Source organism: Takifugu rubripes, chromosome 5, assembly GCF_901000725.2.
Source record: "Takifugu rubripes chromosome 5, fTakRub1.2, whole genome shotgun sequence".
Taxonomy (NCBI): Eukaryota; Metazoa; Chordata; class Actinopteri; order Tetraodontiformes; family Tetraodontidae; genus Takifugu; species Takifugu rubripes.
This window is the reverse complement of record NC_042289.1, coordinates 14,137,183-14,157,182: the sequence shown is the minus strand read 5'-3', so window position 1 is coordinate 14,157,182 and position 20,000 is coordinate 14,137,183. Positions and strand designations below refer to the sequence as shown.

The window sequence follows — 20,000 nt, the reverse complement described above, 5'->3', positions numbered from 1 at the left end:
CGATCCTCCGGCGCGAACGGCTCGAGCTGGTCGGATTTAGTCCAGCGTCCTGGTTCACCTGGAGGAGGAGAGCCGTGCGGGCCGGTGCGGGCCGGTGCGTTTACGTGCTGTAGGTTTTCCCACTTCTGTTTTTTGGGTCAGATACTGCAGAGCTCACCAACGCACCGACAAGCTGCCTCTCTCTCCCTCTCTGCCTCTCTCCTTCTCTCTCTGCCTCCCTCTCTCTCTCACCCCCTTCCGATCTCTCTCTCCCTCCTTCTTCCTCTCTCTCCCTCGCTCTCTGCCTCTCTCCCTCCTTCTCGCTCTCCCTTTTCTCTCTCTCCTCCTCTCTCTCTCCCTCCCTCCCTCATTCTCTCTCTCCCTCCCTCTCCGTCTCTCTTTCTCTCCCTCCCTCCTTCTCTCTCTCTCCCTCCCTTCCTTCCTCTCTCCCTCCTTCCTTCTCTCCCCTCCCTCCCTCCCTCCTTCTCTCCCCCTCCCTCCCTTCCCCTCCCTCCCTCCTTCTCTCCTCCCTCCTCCCTCCCTCCCTCCCTCCTTCTCTCCCCTCCCTCCCTCCCTTCCCTCCTCCCTCCCTCCTTCTCTCCCCTCCCTCCCTCCTTCCCCTCCCTCCCTCCTTCTCTCCCCCCTCCCTCCCTTCCTCTCTCCCTCCTTCTCTCCCCCTCCCTCCTTCTCTCCCCCTCCCTCCCTTCCTCTCTCCTCCTTCTCTCCCTCCTCTCTCCCCCTCCCTCCTCCCTTCCTCCTCCCTCCCTCCTTCTCTCCCCCTCCCTCCCTCCCTTCCCCTCCCTCCCTCCCTCCTTCTCTCCCCCTCCCTCCCTTCCTCTCTCCTCCTTCTCCCCCCCTCCCTCCTCTCCTCCCCTCCCTCCCTTCCTCTCTCTCCCTCCTTCTCTCCCCCTCCCTTCCTTCCTCTCTCTCTCTCCCTCCCTCTCCGTCTCTCTCTCTCTCCCCTCCCTTCCTTCCTTCCTCTCTCTCCCTCCCTTCCTTCCTTCCTCTCTCTCCCTCCCTCCCTTCCTTCCTCTCTCTCCCTCCCTCCCTCTCTCTCTCTCTCTCTCTCCCCTCCCTTCCTCTCTCTCTCTCCCCCTCATTCTCTCTCACCCTCCCCTCCCCCTCTCTGCTGTTAAATGAGTGGAATGAAAACTGACTCGCACCGCCCCCCCAACACACCCACACACGCGCTCCGATGCTGCAGTTGCGCGTTCCCGACAAGCAGACGGAGTCGCTCGTGCTCTGAAATTGAGGAAAAACAAACGTGTCTAAAATGTGGAATTTTAAAGCCGGAATGATTAAAGTCGCATTTCTGCCGCATTATTGCGTGAATTCTTATTGCTGATGCAGCTTTTCTCTGGAGCTTCTTCCCTCATCCTGGACGGTTGCAGCAACAGTTGCAGCAACAGTTGCGGGTCGCCAACTTTTCTGCAGCGTCACTTCAGATGTTTCTCTGGCAACTTTTGAAAATAGCTTCCAGAAACTGCTGCTTCATCAGCGATCAAATCTGAGCCCCAAACAAGGAAGACCTGCTGGTTCTGGTTCCTGGGTCCTCACAGTCCTGAAGTGGGGCAACGTGAGCAGATGGAGGCCACAGAGACCTCCTCCATTCACCGCAGCTCCAAAGCTAACACGCTACAAGCTAAAGCCAGCAGGGCTGGTGTTTGAACTGGCATTAGCTTGTAGCATGTTAGCTTTGGTTTTCACAGGTGGATCACCTGACAGGATGAGGTCATGGCTGCCTCCAGCTGCCCCCCTTCCCATCAGGCCTCCTGCAGCAGCTGAATGCTCACGCTGGCGTCTGCGAGCCCATTGGCTGCTGGGAGCGTCACTCTCTTACATAACGGCTCCACAAGTCATGAATATTCATCACAACAGACAGCAGGTGTGTGTGTTGGTGAACATGCTGCGTTATGAGGACCAGTCTTTGACTGGGACACTGTGGCCGCTCCTCAGAACATCAAAGGGAGGCGTGGCGAGGGGCCCTTCGACCACCTGGAGCCTCCATCACGGCTCAGACGCTTCTTCTTGGGCTCCGTCAATGTTTCCGGGCTCATTAAAGAGGCAGCGATGACATCAGAGCTCCAGAAAGGCTGAAGAATAAGCTGCTGAAGGTGAGACATGGCCAACATTTGATATTTATTGATGTTCAGTGTGCCTTTAACCGTGTTAACAACAAAAATACTAAAAAATCCCAATTAGTGACAAGGTAAAACTGAGCTCAAAGCTAAAAGGCAGCTTCAACTCTAAGACTAAATCTCTCTAAACGTCACGAGCGCGAACACTGCAGGTCCCTGCCGAAGGCCGACGCACAATCATTAGCACGTTTTCATCTATTTACACTTTTAGTCTTTTATGTACAGTCACAATAAACTGTTTGCACGTCCGTGCGCGTTCCTCCGCTGCTTCCAGGATAAAAAGCATGATTATTCTGGCTCAGCGCGGACGCGCGCGCCCCCTGCTGGCCGCCAGGCGCAGAGCAGCTTGGAAGCAGAAGCAGCTCAGGTTGTGGGTTCTGTTTCACCCGTGAGCGTCGCGAGCACCTCTGAAAACATGCTAACAGCAACACAGAATCCAGGATCTGGGAAAAGAACTTTAAAAATGAACAAAATCCATCTACGTGTAACCACGGGAACACCAGCTCAAACACAAGATTCTGAATGTGAAAAAGGGAACTGAACTATCTTCTGGTTGATCTTTTCAACGGGACGAAGCTGGCGACCATCGCTGGTCACCTGACGCGTTAGAAGAGCCGGTTGGAACTTGTTTGTGGAGCGACGTGTCCAACGTGGCGACACGGGCAGCTAACGGGCTCCTGAAGTCGTGTTCAGCAGTGAAGCTGTGGGTCACCTGCACACCGACTTCACCTCCATCCAGCCGCCGCCCCCTCCGTGGGTCAGGTTGGCGAGGACCACAGCTCCTCACCGAGCCCACCCCGCTCCTAAAGCACAAAGGTTCTGGCATTAGTCCTCCTGCGCCCCCCCCAGTCAGCGGATGGCGTTCCCCCCAGGCTCACCTGCAGTTGTCCAGTCACAGTAAGGCTGAGGGGGAGGTGGCGAGGGCTGAGGGGCGGAGTCACTCAGAAGCATAGGGCACCTCTGGGGGCGGTGGCTTGACGGTGACGGGCTGGGACGTGCGGCGGGGGGGTGAAGGTTTGGGCTGGGCCTGCTGCTGCATGGTGTCGTAGTACGTCACGCCGCCAAAGGTCACCTGGGCCTGACCCTGAAACACAACAACGTCACATGAGCGCGGCACCGACACCCAGGCCGAAGCGGCGCCGAGCCGAGGCTGACCTGCGGGCTGGGATACATGGTCGGGTAGGGGAACGTCATGACTCCAGGGGGAGGGTAGAACGGCGGGGGCAGCAGTTGCTGCGGTTGCCCTGGCGATAAAGAAACAGCCGGGCCTCCGTACAGGGCGGGGTCAGCGATCGGGCCGCCTGACTGGTGGGGGTGGAGACCTGAGGAGGACAGACCAGAGCCTGGAACAGAGCCTGCGAGGTCACAGTGGAAAAGAGGAACCGGACGTGGACTGACCGGGGTGGGGGATGTGCATCTCCGGCTGGACCAGCATCCCCTGCGGCGGAATGGGGGCGGGGCCCTCCCCGTGGGCATAGATTGGTCCCTGATAGGATACTGAGCCAGAGAAGGAACTTTGATTGATACGAGCACATTCTGTTACAATCAGCACTCTTGAGGAGAACATGCAGAAGGTTCTGCTGGCAGGGGCCAAAGGTCAACGCCTCCTGGCGTCTAAAGCTTGACCCCCGACCCCAGAGGAGCACTCACTGGGCTCGTAGTAGTGACCCTCCATCACGCCCAGGTGGAGGGGCGGCGTGGGCTCAGGCACGGCCCTCTGGCGCTGGGACGAGTAGCGCTTGGCCCGGCTGGAACTGACACCCATCTCCTCCATGTTGGAAAACTGGGGGGGGGCTCCCGAGAGGTGCATGTTGTTGATACCTGCCGACGTCAACGTGCGTCAGTCCCAACATCAAAGCAGTGGGAACATCAAAGGTGTGGCTCTGATCTCACCTCTCATCTCAGAGCGGATGTAGGAGGTGGGGCTCTGGCTCCAGGCCTGTCCCGCCAGGCTGATCCGAGCAACATCCTGTTCCAGCTCCGTCAGCGCCCCTGCTCCCGACGCCTGGACCAGGCCCTCAGAGGGGCCGCTCCAGGCCTTCCCTCCCGTGTTGCTGGGGGAGGAAGTGCTGCACGCCGCGGGATCCTCCACGGACGGCTGTTTGCTGCCCAGGTCCGCGGGCCGGGAGCGAGTCCTGCGGGCCAGCGAGTAGGACTTGCGCTCCACCGGCCGCTCGGCGGGGGAAGAGGCTTCCCAACTGGCCGCTGTGGCGGACGGCTGAGGGGGGGGCTCAGAGGGAGCGGCCCTCTCACCGCTGCCTCGCTGCTCCTGCTGCCGCTGGGACGCCGGTCTGGGCGGGGCCGACTCCGACGGGGGCGTAGCCAGCTGAAGGTCCGGCTCTTCGAGGTCTCCTCGGATGCTCTCGATGACGACAGGAGCGTCCCTCCCCCTGCTGGCGGCACGGTCTCCGTCGGAGGGCTCGGGCGGGGCTTTAGGATCCGGTCCCTCCCGGGCTGGACCGTGGGAGGCGTTTAATAAGCCATCTCTGTAGTGGGGCTGAGGTGGGGGGTGCATCTGATTCAGATGGGAGGCACGGCCTCGGGGGGGGGCAGGCCTGGAGGCGTAGTTTCGCTGAGTGGAGGACAGGTGGACAGAAGGGTGGACAGAGGGAGGCGGAGGCCCTCCTCCTCGATGCGGAGCCCCCCCACTCTGCCAGGACCGCACCGGCCGCTCGCCTGCATTCCTCCCTCGTTTGTCTCGGTTGGGGGACAAAGTTTGTCTGAGAGAACAAGGAGAAACAGTCAGGAAGGGAGACGGGTCCTGGAGACGGTGGTACGGGGGTGTCGGGCCACTCACCTGGGCCGGCGCTGCCTGTACGAGCGCTCTCCGGAGCCGCCGCCGTTCCGGATGTCATACCCATAGATGGCGATCAGCTCCTCCCGGCTTTTGGGCGCCTGCTCCTCCTCCCTGAACCTGTCGTGCTCCCAGCGACCCTCGTCCTTCCACAACTTCCTGTTTCGGTTTTTGGGCCTGACAACACAAAGACGTTGGAGCCATGACGTCACCAGAGTTCTTTGATGTTGGATCACCTGAGGACGTGAAAGGTGCGTACCGCTCCTCCTCCTGGGCGTGCCCCCTGACATCATGTTCGAAGAACAGACCCTTTCTCGGGATGTAGGCCGGGTTCTTCCTGTCCTCGTCATCGTCCAGCTTCTGTCCAGCTTTCCCCCCGGCCTTTGTCTCTGGGTCATCGGTAGATTCCTGTGAGAAACGGGATGGTGTGGATCTTTATGGCGCTCCCAGTCTCGGCTGGCCTGATGCTAACAGCTGAGACAAAGCGCTGATCCTCTTGGACTATTGACGATCAACTCATGGAGACAAATGTCCAGACTTTAACGGGCTCCCCTGCAGAACTGTGGCATCGCCAAAAGTAACGAACCGTGGGCCTGCCCGAGCTTTGTGGGGCGTGTGGGGTGCATTTGTTTGATCGTCACTGCTCATTCTTGTGTTCCAGTTATCCTTGTTATCTGATCTTCTGCAGCACCGGTGGTCCAGACTGACTCACTGGAGCCTCTATGAATGAACCTTAGCAGCCATGACGTCAGACGGTTGTTTGCCTATCGCACCACCAGGGGGCAGCATATCCACCCCAATCTCTCGGTTTCAGACCGTAACAAGAGGCAGCAAGTTTAAACGCTCAGCACATGATGGAACCATTGATCTCACCTGACCATCACCGCTCTGCCGCTCTCCAGCCAGGTTTCCCTTCTCCTCCGGCTTGTTCTCCTCTTTACTCTGACTGCCTTCTTCCTTCACCTCTACCTCCTCCTCCTCCTCCTCCTCCTCCTCCTCCTTGGCCTGGCTGTTGGCAGCCGGGGGGGTGGACTCACTGGTGGCTGGAGGAGCCTCTTCATCACTGTAGTGCTCTGCTGGCTCCTCTTCCTGAAGAGACAACATCAGGTAAAACCTTGCAAGCAGGATGCCAGTTGGAGATTTCTTGCCCACGGAGCCTCACTTAAATAAAGCAATTTAAAGCCATTGATTTTTACCTCTGAATGGGAAGCGTTTTCCTCTAGATCTGCACTGTCGTAGTCAGAGAGGACAGCTGCGTGGACACGAACAGAAAAAGCCAGCGTTTCATTCTAACATGCACAGCGTTGTGGTGCCGGTTGCCGAGTGTCTGGATTTCTTACCTTCGCCGACACCGTCCTCGCTCTCCTGCAGACACAGACAAACACATGCTTCAGTTCCCAACCTCACCCGAGTTTGGCAAAGGTTCATCCCTCAGCACAAGCGTTGTTAAACCTCTGGGGGGACAGATTTGCCTGTCGACCAGCCCCTTCTCTCAAGAGGCGTGGAGATAAATGTTAAGATGAAGTGATGACAAAAGTGTCGGCTACTACAAGACAGAAGATCTGTAAAAACCTAAACCCTGACAAAAGCAAATGCTAAAACGGTGTCGGAACCAAGAACACCTCCACGGCCCGGAGGAATGCCCACTTTAGCTTCAGGCTAACTGACGTCAAACAAACGACACAAAAGCATCTTGTCCGTTACTAAAATTCCCACAATAAAACCAAGAATGCCACGAGAGAGACAATAAAGAGTGTGGTGAATTGAAAGGTTCCAGTATTCTACTACAAGACAAGCGGCGATATTTGGTCTCTTTTCTGACATCCCATTGAGGTTTTACAGAAGCTAATGATTAAAAAGCTCCTCGGAATCTTTTCCTTCGGGCTAACACAGCTTCTGAAGGACCACCATGGGCATTAAATAGCCATAAAGCTACAGTGATCGTTGTATATGTGATAGAAGCAATGAGAGCGACGACTCGGCCTTTTGTTACAGGATTCGTGGGTGAGATAAGTGATGAAGTGATGCCCGGGAGACGGAACCGTCGGCTCATCATGCTAACATCCGGAGTTAGCTACTCACACACTCCGACTCGACACCGCTCTTGGCAACCTCCTGCGTTGCTGTCTCTTCCGGCCGATCGGAATCTTTTCCTCGGCTTTTACTTGCTGGGGACGCAGACCTTCTACTCTCGGAACCAGAACTAGAACCAGATTCATCGTCGTCTTCACTGTCCTGGGACGCGCACCTCCTCCGTCGCCGCCGGTCCGCCATCTTAGTACTGGAATGGTTGAAATCGGAAGAAGCAGAGAATTATGGGTAATGGACTTCTTCTGCTCTTCTTCTATAAAAGGGTCGAACAGCGCCGCCTGCTGGTAGGATGCGATCCACCACCGGTACCAAAGTTCATTCCCGCAGTTTTCCCAACAATTTTATAACAGCAAAAGTAAGCACAAGAAACAAGACCTTTGCAAAAAGCCTTGTGATGTTTTTGTATTCTTCTTGAGGTTCTTCTTTTCAAGCTAACACAAGAGAAATCTAAACCTCCATATCTCCCTCTGCTGACTTCGACTAAAAAAACAGGCTCCCCACACAGGAAATAAAATTACACAATGTATAAACAATTAAATAAAAGCCAGAGGGAGGACCAAGAACTCAAAACAGCATGAAATGGGATTGAATGATAACAAAACTGTAGCTTTATTAATAAGTTGAAATCACTTATAGTAATGACCTGAGCTGGAAAGCAGTTGGCGAAATTCATTTCTAAACATTCTAGGAAGTCTTCTGTTTGATACTGACATGAAGAGACTGCTGCTGCAGGGTCGTCTACATGGGCCGTTGCCATGGTTGCCACCGTCTCTTCGATGTTATCATCGTTGTTGAGCGCTTATTGTCGTTTCTACCATGACTATTTAAACTGATCACAAAGCGGCACTGGGCTGCTACTTGAGATGGCAGCATCTAGAAAGGTCTGTGACTGGGCTCCTGAGGGCCTGATTCTCATTGACCTCCTACACTGTGGTTGACAGATCGATAAAGAGAGCAGACTCAAAAAGGAGACGATTCATTTTTATTTTTATTTTTTTTAATTCAAAAAGGAAAAGGCGATCGCTGCGAGCAGGGTTCGAACCTGCGCGGGGAGACCCCATTGGATTTCAAGTCCAACGCCTTAACCACTCGGCCATCACAGCTGTGAGGGCGCTGCGCCGGTTCTGTGACTCAAGACAAGTTCTGACATGACGTCATAACTATAGTTCTTTAATATAGACTTATGTGGAAACTGTGAGCTTGTTTGTGTCGACGACAGTGAAATCACAACATTCATTATATTCTTTAGCTGAAAAAATGTGCACGTGAACAAACACCTTTAATGATCACAACTGACGACAACAAACACGCGCGCGCGCGGAGACGCACGAACCTCTTCGTTACCAGGAAGTAGGGAGCTACTTTGGACCGTGATTGTGACCAGCTGGAGCCCGGAGCGTCCACGGACCGAACCGCGGCCTCAGTCGCCTCTCAACGTCGAGCCCAGCGGAATTCGCGGGTATTGATGCCGCCGCTGCGCAGCCGCTGCGCGTGCCCCCGTCCCCGTCCCCGTCCCCGTGTCGCCGGAGGATGAGTCGGTAGGAGGCTACCAGCGGGCTAGCATCGCTCAGCGGCATCGCTCAGCGGCACCGCCGGGAACATCGCTTGTGTCTTCGACGCACTGACGTGCCACAGCAGAGCCGTCAGCAGCACTCGCAGGTCCGGACTGCAGATGTCCGTCTGTCTGGTTCTGCCCAGACTGCGCGGTTAGCTTAGTGCGGACAATGCAGCAGCTAGCTGCCGTTAGCTCCGGAGCTGTTTATTTAGATGGGCGTTATGTAAGACCGCAGGACGTTTAGCTGCGTTAGCTCGCGCTAGCCTGTCAGCATGAATGACGCGCAGCAGGAAATGTCTCCAGATTTCGTCTTGATGCGTCTCGTGTCCGCGGCCAAGTACGACCGGCTGGACGAACCCGACGACCTGATGTCCGGAGGAGGCGGGTTCGGACGCGTAAAATCCGCACTGGTTCACCACAACGGCGTGTTCGATCTGGAACCTAGCGGCCCCTCAGCAGGCCTCGGCTCGTCTTCCCCGCACTACAGCTCGCCGCTCCCCGGCAAAGGTGAGCTGGACGCCGGGCTGGTGCTGACGCAGGCGCCCCCCGGCTCCGAAGCGCCTCTGTCCCCTCCGCCTGCAGAGGACTTTGCTGCAGCGGCGCAGCGCTTTGTGGACCTGCAGAACGGCTCTGGGGGGCACGGGTCGAGAGCACAGCTGATGGTCTTTCAGAAGCTGCTGCGCTCCGGAGACCGGATCCTGGAGTGTGGACTGGACCATCCTCCGCCAGGCTTCCTCCTGGAGGAGACGGAGCGAAAGAGACAGGAGTTGGATTCTGGATCATGCACCGGTCCTGATAGCACACCGGTCATACACGGGACTGCTGGCATGAAGAACCCAAACGTGCACTGCGCCCCATCTGCAGAGGAGCCACAGATCCTCCCGTGGCACCCAATCCTTCAACTATCCGGAGGGTTTGACTTGTCCCAGCCCCCCCAGCAGGCCGTTCCAGACCAGTCTGCCTCTGTCCTGTGCCACAGACACCGACTGGTGCAGTGGCCCCCAGGCCTGCTGGATCAAGCCCTTCACCTGGGCCTGTTGGAACCTCAGAAGAACTGTCCAAATGACCCAGTTGTGTCTCTAGCACAGAGGATGGGCCAGCTGGGAGAGGCCAGGGAGGACAGGACGGGTAAAGGGGCTGAGACGGGGCTCCTGCGATGTTCTTGCCACAGTGTCCTGGCCTCCGGCTCAGTGGGGCCTGGTGAGGACCCAACTGAGACCAGCGATGCCCTTCTTGTTCTGGAAGGTCTTGGTTCTGGGGAGGGGGGAGAAGATGAAGAAGGAGGGAGCAGTGAAAAAGGTGAGACACCGGGGGACGTGAGTGGGACAGCTTGGGGGGCCGGCCCAGTATTCTCTAGTGGGACTCTGAGTGGACTGATGCGGCAGGTCCACAGACTGGCAGAGGAGGCGGGGGTCTGCACCGATCAGAACTGCCGCTCACCTCTGGCCATATTCGGCGGTGCCATGTCCCTCCCCCCGTGTGTGGACTCTCACCCCCCCATCAGTAGCCCCGGCCTTTACCCCCCAGTCCACATGCAGCCCCCCCCAGCTGCAGCAGCCTCCACCGTTCTTCAAATGTCCTCATCCCAGTCGACCCCCTCAGAACCGGGTTCCCGTCCACAGCACCAACGACAGTCCCTCTCTCAGCCCCAGAGCCGCGCCACCACCCCGAAACTGGTCTCAGGAGCAGCAGGACGCTGTCCCTCCCCCCTGCTCGTTCTGGAACGAGAGGTGGGGACAGGGAAAGAAGGTGAGAAAACATCACGAGGCAAGTCGAGGAAAGGGGGGTCCTTGAAGGTCCGACTCAGCAAGCTTTTCAGAACCAAGAGCTCTAGTGGGGGTTCTGGGGGGTTGCTGGACAAGAGGCCGTCCCTGGCATCGTCCACCTCTTCTGGGGGGAGTCTCCTGGACGTGTGGGGGTCCACCTGCAGCAGCGGGGAGCAGGACAGCAGCAGGTACGAGACCACGCTCCGTCTGAGTGTTTGAGAAGATGAAGGTTGGTTTGTTTGTACAGGAAACATGAGGAATAGTTCTGAACATGAGAAGATGGTGGTGAGTTCTGACACCAGACCTTCACCAGACCTTCACCAGACCTTCACCAGACCTTCACTAGACCTTCACCAGACCTTCACTAGACCTTCACCAGACCTTCACCAGACCTTCACCAGACCTTCACCAGACCTTCACTAGACCTTCACCAGACCTTCACTAGACCTTCACTAGACCTTCACCAGACCTTCACTAGACTTTCACCAGACCTTCACCAGACCAGGACCTTCACTAGACCTTCATCAGACCTTCATCAGACCTTCACCAGACCTTCACCAGACCATCACCAGACCTTCACCAGACCATCACCAGACCTTCACCAGACCTTCACCAGACCTTCACCAGACCATCACCAGACCTTCACCAGACCTTCACCAGACCTTCACCAGACCTTCATCAGACCTTCACCAGACCTTCACCAGACCATCACCAGACCTTCACCAGACCTTCACCAGACCTTCACCAGACCATCACCAGACCTTCACTAGACCTTCACCAGACCTTCACCAGACCTTCACTAGACCTTCACCAGACCTTCACCAGACCAGGACCTTCACTAGACCTTCACCAGACCTTCACCAGACCAGGACCTTCACTAGACCTTCACCAGACCTTCACCAGACCTTCACTAGACCTTCACCAGACCTTCACCAGACCAGGACCTTCACTAGACCTTCACCAGACCTTCACTAGACCTTCGCCAGACCTTCGCCAGACCTTCGCCAGACCTTCACTAGACCTTCACCAGACCTTCACCAGACCAGGACCTTCACCAGACCTTCGCCAGACCTTCACCAGACCTTCACTAGACCTTCACCAGACCTTCACCAGACCAGGACCTTCACCAGACCTTCACCAGACCTTCACCAGACCTTCACTAGACCTTCACCAGACCTTCACCAGACCAGGACCTTCACTAGACCTTCACCAGACCTTCACCAGACCAGGACCTTCACTAGACCTTCACCAGACCTTCACCAGACCTTCACTAGACCTTCACCAGACCTTCACCAGACCTTCACCAGACCAGGACCTTCACTAGACCTTCATCAGACCTTCATCAGACCTTCACCAGACCTTCACCAGACCATCACCAGACCTTCACCAGACCTTCACCAGACCTTCACCAGACCTTCACCAGACCATCACCAGACCTTCACTAGACCTTCACCAGACCTTCACCAGACCTTCACTAGACCTTCACCAGACCTTCACCAGACCAGGACCTTCACTAGACCTTCACCAGACCTTCACCAGACCAGGACCTTCACTAGACCTTCACCAGACCTTCACCAGACCTTCACTAGACCTTCACCAGACCTTCACCAGACCAGGACCTTCACTAGACCTTCACCAGACCTTCACTAGACCTTCGCCAGACCTTCGCCAGACCTTCGCCAGACCTTCACTAGACCTTCACCAGACCTTCACCAGACCAGGACCTTCACCAGACCTTCGCCAGACCTTCACCAGACCTTCACTAGACCTTCACCAGACCTTCACCAGACCAGGACCTTCACCAGACCTTCACCAGACCTTCACTAGACCTTCACCAGACCTTCACCAGACCAGGACCTTCACTAGACCTTCACCAGACCTTCACCAGACCAGGACCTTCACTAGACCTTCACCAGACCTTCACCAGACCTTCACTAGACCTTCACCAGACCTTCACCAGACCTTCACCAGACCAGGACCTTCACTAGACCTTCACCAGACCTTCACCAAACCTTCACCAGACCTTCACCAGACCTTCACCAAACCTTCACCAGACCTTCACCAGACCTTGGTTTGGTTGTTCTTTCAACTAACCGCTTTAAATCTGCTGGTCAGCTTCATCACGCCGTGACCCCCAGATTGACCTTTTAGTCAAGCTCAGAAGTCTTTACTGATGTTCCATCAAAGCATAAATGGCACCATCAAGCTAGTGTGACATCACATCCTGTCAGAGTGGCTCGTATCCGTATTCACTAGTGATGAGGATGAGGATGGTGGTGATGACAGAGATGTTTGTCCTCTTCAGGCTGCAGGTGTCCAGACCTCACAGTGCCTTCTCGCCGGTACCCTTCACTCCTGCTTTCACAGGTGAGTGTGTGTGTGTGAGTGTGTGTGTGTGTGTGTGTGTGTGTGTGTGTGTGTGTGATCCTTGAACTCCACACTGCTGGTATCATAACGTGACCTCTGACCTGTTGGCTGATCCAACCTTGAGAGCAGCAGAAGACTTTTGTTCTTTTCTTCTTCCTTTGATTTTCATTAACTCATCGTTCAGACTTGCTCTCTAACACCTGTGTGTGTGTGTGTGTGTGTGCGTGTGTGTGTGTGTGCGTGTGTGTGTGTGTGTGTGTGTGTGTGCGTGCGTGCGTGTGTGTGTGTGCAGGTGAGACAGTGTCTCTGGTTGATGTGGACATTTCTCGGAGGAGTGGGACCTCTTTCCATCCTCCGACCCCCCCTCCCCCACCGAGGCGGAGTCTCAGTCTTCTTGGTACTTCCTCTTCCTTCTTCTCTGTCATCACTTCCTGTTTGTGTTTCTGTAGGCGAGCAGGAGAAACTTGACGTGTGTTCCTCTGTGTCCGTAGATGATTTTGGGGGCCCCCCTCAGCAGCAGGGTCCGTTCACGGAGCGCAGCGGGGGGGCCTCCATGCAGTCGCTGCCCCCCCGAACACTGGCCCTCAACCCCTCCCTCAGCACCATCCAGCACAGCCTGAGCCTCAACGGTGAGGAACGCTTCTGAAGATCAATCACAGCTTTGATGTAGACGATGGAGAAGGGGGGAGAAATGTGGTGATTGACAGCGGGGTGGGGTGTAGCCCCGCCCCCAAACCACCTGAGCTGAAGGCTCCTCAGGTGTACGGGGGTCTCACTCCTGTGTGTACCTGTTTAGCTTCTGTACGTTAGCAGCAGGACTCTGGTGATCCTGGAGGATCTGCCTGGATCCTCTGGGGATCCAGCGCGTGCTGTGATCCATAACAGATACCTGCTCTCCTTCATCAGACACTTTACTCAGAGGTCTCCCACGGCCCGTCCCTCTGCGCCCAAACGCTCAGCACCCCCCTCCCCGCCTCGCCCCCCGCTGCCCCCTCAGTCGCCCCGAGAACGGCAGCTTTGCCACCAGCCTCCGAGAACTGGAGAAGGTATTTGTTCCTGACTCTCACTGGACCTCTCCAGAGGGGAGGAGGCTAATGTGTGTGTGTGTGTGTGTGTGTGTGTGTGTGTGTGTGTGTGTGTGTGTGTGTGTGTGTGTGTGCAGTGTGGCTGGTACTGGGGGCCCATGAACTGGGAGGACGCAGAGATGAAACTGAAGGGGAAACCGGACGGATCCTTTCTGGTTCGGGACAGTTCTGACCCGCGATACATCCTGAGTCTGAGCTTCAGATCACAGGGGGTCACACACCACACACGCATGGAGCATTACAGAGGTACGCCCCCCCCACACACACACACCTACACACACACGTCTGGCAGATTCAGCCTCAGGGAGTCCGTCGCTCCTTCACCTCCTCTCGGTTCCCATCGTGGTTCTGAGGGACCACTCAGAACCTCGAGGTGGTTCCTGCTCAGATGGGTTCAGCAGTTCCGATTCGGTGTTGGTGAACAGCCACAACACTCGTACAAAGAACAGTCAGAAAACAGCTGGCGGGAGCAGTCGGTAAAGGCAGATGTGGCGCAGCGCTCCTGGTCCACGGAGCTCCTGGTCCAGGGCGCTCCTGGTCCAGGGCGCTCCTGGTCCAGGGCGCTCCTGGTCCACGGAGCTCCTGGTCCGCGGCGCTCCTGGTCCAGGGCGCTCCTGGTCCGTGGAGCTCCTGGTCCAGGGCGCTCCTGGTCCAGGGTGCTCCTGGTCCACGGAGTTCCTGGTCCGCTGCGCTCCTGGTCCACGGAGCTCCTGGTCCGCTGCGCTCCTGGTCCAGGGCGCTCCTGGTCCGCGGCGCTCCTGGTCCAGGGCGCTCCTGGTCCAGGGCGCTCCTGGTCCGCGGCGCTCCTGGTCCACGGAGCTCCTGGTCCGCTGCGCTCCTGGTCCACGGAGCTCCTGGTCCACGGCGCTCCTGGTCCAGGGCGCTCCTGGTCCGTGGAGCTCCTGGTCCAGGGCGCTCCTGGTCCAGGGAGCTCCTGGTCGGCTACATTATCAGCCATTAAACGTCCACCTGGGGAACTTTCCCAGCATGCACCAGCATTTGTGGCTGTGCTGTGTCTGTGGCTCTGCAGGGACCTTCAGTCTGTGGTGTCACCCTAAGTTTGAGGACCGCTGTCACTCGGTGGTGGAGTTCATCGAGAGGGCCATCATGCACTCCAAGAACGGGAAGTTCCTCTACTTCCTGCGCTCCCGTGTCCCTGGTAACCACCCACCAATCAGCTGCCTGCTTCTGTGGCATTACTGCCACCAATGCAACAGCTTCTCTCCTGAAGGTGCGTGCTTTTATTTTGGTGGACTTCCTGCGAGTGTGTTTGCTTTCTTCACGCGTGTTCAGGTCTGCCGCCAACGCCGGTTCAGCTCCTGTATCCAGTGTCCCGCTTCAGCAGTGTGAAGTCCCTGCAGCATCTCTGTCGCTTCTGCATCAGACAGCTGGTCCGGATCGACCACATCCAGGAGCTGCCGCTGCCCACGTGAGTGCCCGTCGGGCCGCCGCCGCCGCCACCGCTGCCGCCACGTGGCGCCTCAGCTCAGCCTTCTGTCAACTCATCCTGCTCTGCTTCTGTCCAGGCCACTGATCTCCTACTTGAGGAAGTTTTACTACTACGACCCGGAGGAGGAGATCCACCCGTCCCTGACGGAGCAGGGGGCGGAGCCTAGCGCCCAGTTGGTGATCCAGCCTCAGACGTAGCGGCAGAACCCCAGAGGAGCGGGAGGTACCTCCAGTTCAGCCACTTCAGAACATCTGTCCTTACGTTGTGATGTCAGCCTTTCCTGTACACTTGTCATCATTTCTTTCACTAATTTCCTTCCTTCCTTCCTTCCTTCCTTCCTTCCTTCCTTCCTTCCTTCCTTCCTTCAGTGCTCCGTCCTGTTTCTGGGTGGGTTTCAGGTTTCACCCTCCTCCGAGGACTCTGATTGGCTGGCGTTGAGGAAGGTGACGTGGAGACTCCGCCTCTCTTTAGACGTCATTCCTGAGCCCTGGGACTAAAGCAGACATGACATCACTGCTAGCATACGTGCTAGTGCTCTTCCAGAAACTAAAACCCAAGGTCAGAGTGAGGTCGGGGGGTCGGTCGCCTCTGGGATCCTGACTGGGGAAACTGGACCTCAAAGACGAGTATCCAGAAACCTGGTGATGACCATTTCAGTCTGGCATGTTGCACAGAAAGCTACCGTGTTTGTACGTCTGCAGGAGGAAGCCTGAGCAGCGAGTTGACCAAAGCTAACAGCATTCGCGGTGGTTCCCTCAGCTGCGCCCAGCTGGGATGTTCTGGTGTTCCTCTGCCTGGGCTCAGCCGATCCAGCCCGCCAGGAGGCTTTACGGGAGCTTCAGGGCTACTAGCTTAGCAAAACCAAGCTAATATCTGGTAAAACGATAGCCGACGGTTATTCCACCGCTACACGCTGAGCACTTTAAGGACACGTCGTTCACCCCGGTCCAAACGGCTTCTGGAGAACAAAGCCTTTGATGCTGTTTGACTTGAAGACCATCGGACCTTTGACACTGAGAGGAGTAAAGGACGACCTGAGTGGAGGTTTTTACTGCTGCACATGTTCCTGCTGGGCTCAGTGCAGCTGAGCTGACGGCGTCCTGTGAACCCAGCTGGGCCAGTTCAAAGCCTGTGTGTCCACCTGGAAGAGTGCTGTTCTCCTGAAGGTGGACCTGGTCCTTCTGCCGGTGGACCGGCACCAGCCCAGGACGTGGCTGCTCTTCCTGATCCCAGAGGCCGCCTGCTGCAAGGACCCATGGGAAAATTTAACCTGGGCTGGAAACCATGACGACGCAGCAGTGGCCTCAATAGAACCTTCACTGGACCTTTGCAAGGGCGGTTCTGATGAGTCCACTCAGAGACACAAATGTCCGTGATGTCATAAGTGTTGACGCAGCAGAACTGAAACTTGCTGCCACTTGACTGGTTCCTGTCACCTGTCAATAAACCTGTGGGAGGGGCTAAAGTGTGTGTGCAGGTGTGCTTCTGAGTTTAGGAGTCCAGACAACAACCAGGTCAACCAAAGAGAGCCGCCGTGGTTCGATGAGAACACAAAACTCTTTAATGCTGAGTAAATAAAAAAGTTGGACAAAATTCATGTCATTCAGATTTACTGTGCATGAGGCGGTTGCAGCAGAGCGCCAGCAGGGGGCGCCTCACCAAAGTGAGTAACTTGGCAACTAAAAAGTGCCACGAAGAAGAAGCAGCAGCAGCACTGGGGACCCTCACGGGCAGGGAGGGAGGTTGCTGCAGGCCTGACTCTCAATCTTTGGACCGCCGTCTGGCGTGGCGCCGCAGTCGGCATGTGGAGTCCCGGAGAACGCCACCAGCTGCCCATGACGAGCGGGGTTACTGTAAACAAACGTAGAGCAGCTGAATCAGGCTCATGGAAGTCTCAGATGAGGTCGGCTAAGTGTCGGGTCAGGAAATCCGGGAGACTTCCATCGTTCCCAGCAGCTGGACGCTGGCGGGAAGACCTACAGTCCACCGCAGGGGGGCCCAGATCCAGGCCTCAAGGGCCAAAACCTGGCCCTTGAGGCCTGGATCTGGGCCCCCCTGGTGACCCCCTTCGTGACCCTGGAGCAGCCAGATCAAACTCACTAATTACTGTAGTTGGGTTTGCAGAACCTTCTTCTGAAGCGTTGTGACTTTCCGCAGGATGGTTTGCACATACTCCAGTTCTCCCAGCCCTCCCAGTTGCCCTTTACTGGATCAGAACAGAAGCAACATTTATCCGGCCAGTTATGAGATGTCAGATCATGTTTGGACATGAGAGGAACATGAAAGTGCTTTCTTAAAGGTGCTGGAACTGTAGCTGAAGATGCTAACGCAATGCTAAGGTGCTCTGAAAAACGTGGGCGGAGCCGATGATCGGGTGGGAAACCAGACGGACGGTTGGGTTTCCGGTGACCTTGACACATGACACATGACCTTGACACATGAGCGGGTGACGTCATCAATCAGAGCACCGTCGGTCAGCGTCACATGATCCTGGTTCTCTTTAGCAGCCCAGGCAGACCCAGCAACCCTTAAACCCGTTCCTGTGTCCCACATCTGCTCGGGGACACGCGTCCCTGGACCGTGAGGTCCGGTCGGGCGCCACCTACGGAAACACTGGTGGACGTCGTAGCAGACGCGTATCTCGGACAGCTGGTCTCCGATGCAGATGGAGCCGTTGTGGTCTCGGTGGAGACACTCGCGGATTCGCTTCTGACTGCCGCGCACCTCCATGCAGCGGATGTCCCGTCCACCGAACGGGGACTTGCACTTGCTCCACTTGGACCAGCTGGACCACGACCCGTCCACTGCACACAACCGGGTCGCGTGTGAAATATCTCAGCTCCAAACTTTGTTTACTTTCCAGCTTTATTGACGTTTGTCTCGTACCTGGACAGTGGACGTTGGTCTTACAGATTTTTGATCGCCGCTGCTCCCCAGGACAGGGCTGTCCACCGTGCTTGGCGGGGGGGTTGTTGCATTTCCTGTCTGAGACCTGAAGGCCCACCCCACAGGTGACGGGACAGGCAGAGAAGGACGTCCAGGAGCTCCAGCCTCCGTCCACTGACGGGTAGAGACACACAGTGAACGTTGTGGACGGTGGACACTGCTGCGACCGCCTGGATGAGCACAGCTAAAACACGTGGGAGGTTCTGGGGTAAGAGCAGACGGGCGTACCGGGGCAGTTGGGCAGTTGGTCGCAGTTCTGCGCCTGACTTCGCTCACCACTGCAGCCTTTGCCAGGGGGACTGGTCGAGGGGGCGGGGTTAGTGCAGGAGCGGGAGCGGGTCCTTACGGGAGCCTGGCCCTGAGGGATGCAGGAAGACGAGCACTCCCCCCAGTTGGACCATCCAGACCAGAACCCGTCCACGGGACAAACGACTTGACAGACTGTGGCCTTCGTGCTCGGGCCGGCACAAAACTGTCCGCCGTATTTCGGGGTGGGTTGGTCACAGGTCCTGGCGGACAGCTGAAGCCCCTCCCCGCAGGAGGCGGAGCACTTCCCGGCAGGAGCCCAGGCCCCCCATCCGCCGTCCACTGCAGAACCACCCAAACAGTTTATTTATGGTCAAAAGGGTGATCGGCCGTACCTGCTCGCCGGTGTCCCACCTGGGCAGTTGGGGAGTCCGGTGCAGCCTTGGCGCTGGAGCTCATCTCCAGGGCACCTGTTGCCAGGTGGCCTGGTGTCAGCGGAGGGGGTGGGGCTAGAGCAGGAACGACGGCGTGTTCTGCTGGGAATGTTGCTTCCAGCGATGCACGGGCCAGAACACTCGGTCCAGCCGGACCAGCCGGACCATCCGCCATGAACTGAGGGACAGAGCGCAGTGAGACAGGGGGCGAGACAGTCAGACACAGGTGGACAGACAGACCCGCACCTGGACAGGTGATGGATGTGGGACACTCCTCCGTCTCGTCTGAAGGACCGGTGCAGGCGGCGTGACACTCGGGTGGACCAGAGCAGACCCTGTGTCTGGTCCTGACTCCGCCCTCTCCGCAGCTCACCGTGCAGGACGACCACGCTTGCCACAAGCTCCACCCCTTAGCTGAACGCACAAACACACCCTTAGACACCCTCACCCTGGACGCCGGCCCCTTCCTGCCGGCCAGATCGCCCAGGTAAACCTGAGGACCACGTGGCCGTAAAGAATAAGTGTTTCGACCACGGGGTTGCACCTCGGCTCTGGTCGCCGTGACGTGTGTGAGCAGCAGAAACAGGTGGATTTCTGCTGTGTTGCCGGGGGTAACGTAACCAAGCAGGAATCTGGTGGATCTGATGAGCACTGAGCCCCTCGTCTGATGGGGAGACCCGTCCGAGGACAGCGGGACTGTCGCCGAGCACCCGTGTGTGAGTGTGAGTGTGAGTGTGAGTGTGAGTGTGAGTGTGAGTGTGAGTGTGAGTGTGAGTGTGAGCGTGTGTGAGTGTGAGTGTGAGTGTGTGTGAGTGTGAGTGTGAGTGTGAGTGTGAGCGTGAGCGTGAGCGTGTGAGTGTGTGCGTGTGCGTGTGTGTGAGTGTGTGCGTGAGTGTGTGTGAGTGTGAGCGTGTGCGTGAGCGTGTGTGAGTGTGAGCGTGAGTGTGTGTGTGAGTGTGCGTGTGTGTGAGTGTGAGCGTGAGTGTGTGCGTGAGTGTGTGTGTGAGTGTGAGTGTGAGCGTGAGTGTGAGTGTGTGTGTGAGTGTGTGTGTGCGTGTGTGTGAGTGTGAGCGTGAGTGTGTGCGTGAGTGTGTGTGTGAGTGTGTGTGTGAGTGTGTGTGTGAGTGTGAGCGTGAGTGTGTGCGTGAG

At 56.9% G+C, this 20,000-nt stretch overlaps 3 protein-coding genes and 1 non-coding gene across 4 annotated transcripts in view; 1 reads left to right on the top strand and 3 right to left on the bottom strand.

Annotated features, from left to right (window-relative positions):
* Positions 1-2,105: 2,105 nt before the first annotated feature.
* Positions 2,106-7,221, bottom strand: casc3 (casc3 exon junction complex subunit). The gene is made up of 12 exons (XM_011604354.2): positions 6,994-7,221; positions 6,252-6,276; positions 6,108-6,163; positions 5,785-6,000; positions 5,171-5,319; positions 4,915-5,088; positions 4,011-4,837; positions 3,768-3,938; positions 3,516-3,614; positions 3,273-3,439; positions 2,996-3,201; positions 2,106-2,920 (listed from the first exon to the last, which is right to left on the bottom strand). Exons 1-11 carry the CDS (start codon positions 7,183-7,185, stop codon positions 3,055-3,057), a joined length of 2,223 nt encoding a protein of 740 aa, XP_011602656.2. The 5' UTR covers positions 7,186-7,221; the 3' UTR covers positions 2,106-2,920; positions 2,996-3,054.
* An 802-nt stretch (positions 7,222-8,023) lies between these two features.
* trnas-uga (transfer RNA serine (anticodon UGA)) lies at positions 8,024-8,105 on the bottom strand. Its single transcript has one exon. It is a non-coding gene; the product is annotated as a tRNA-Ser (tRNA).
* Positions 8,094-16,813, top strand: LOC101070279 (suppressor of cytokine signaling 7-like). Its single transcript, XM_029836646.1, has 10 exons — positions 8,094-10,511; positions 12,629-12,690; positions 12,983-13,087; positions 13,182-13,319; positions 13,597-13,736; positions 13,853-14,021; positions 14,806-14,934; positions 15,069-15,204; positions 15,302-15,447; positions 15,594-16,813. Exons 1-9 carry the CDS (start codon positions 8,830-8,832, stop codon positions 15,420-15,422), a joined length of 2,682 nt encoding a protein of 893 aa, XP_029692506.1. The 5' UTR covers positions 8,094-8,829; the 3' UTR covers positions 15,423-15,447; positions 15,594-16,813.
* The window catches only part of LOC105416506 (properdin-like), a 5,119-nt gene continuing 1,882 nt past the window's right edge, over positions 16,764-20,000 (bottom strand). Inside the window, exons 4-10 of the mRNA XM_029836660.1 lie at positions 19,098-19,265; positions 18,832-19,029; positions 18,400-18,759; positions 18,112-18,285; positions 17,832-18,029; positions 17,326-17,431; positions 16,764-17,076 (exon numbers count right to left, since the gene is read on the bottom strand). Coding sequence (XP_029692520.1) covers positions 16,950-17,076; positions 17,326-17,431; positions 17,832-18,029; positions 18,112-18,285; positions 18,400-18,759; positions 18,832-19,029; positions 19,098-19,265 — 1,331 coding nt within the window. The 3' untranslated portion in view covers positions 16,764-16,949. The remainder of the gene's footprint in view (positions 17,077-17,325; positions 17,432-17,831; positions 18,030-18,111; positions 18,286-18,399; positions 18,760-18,831; positions 19,030-19,097; positions 19,266-20,000) is intronic.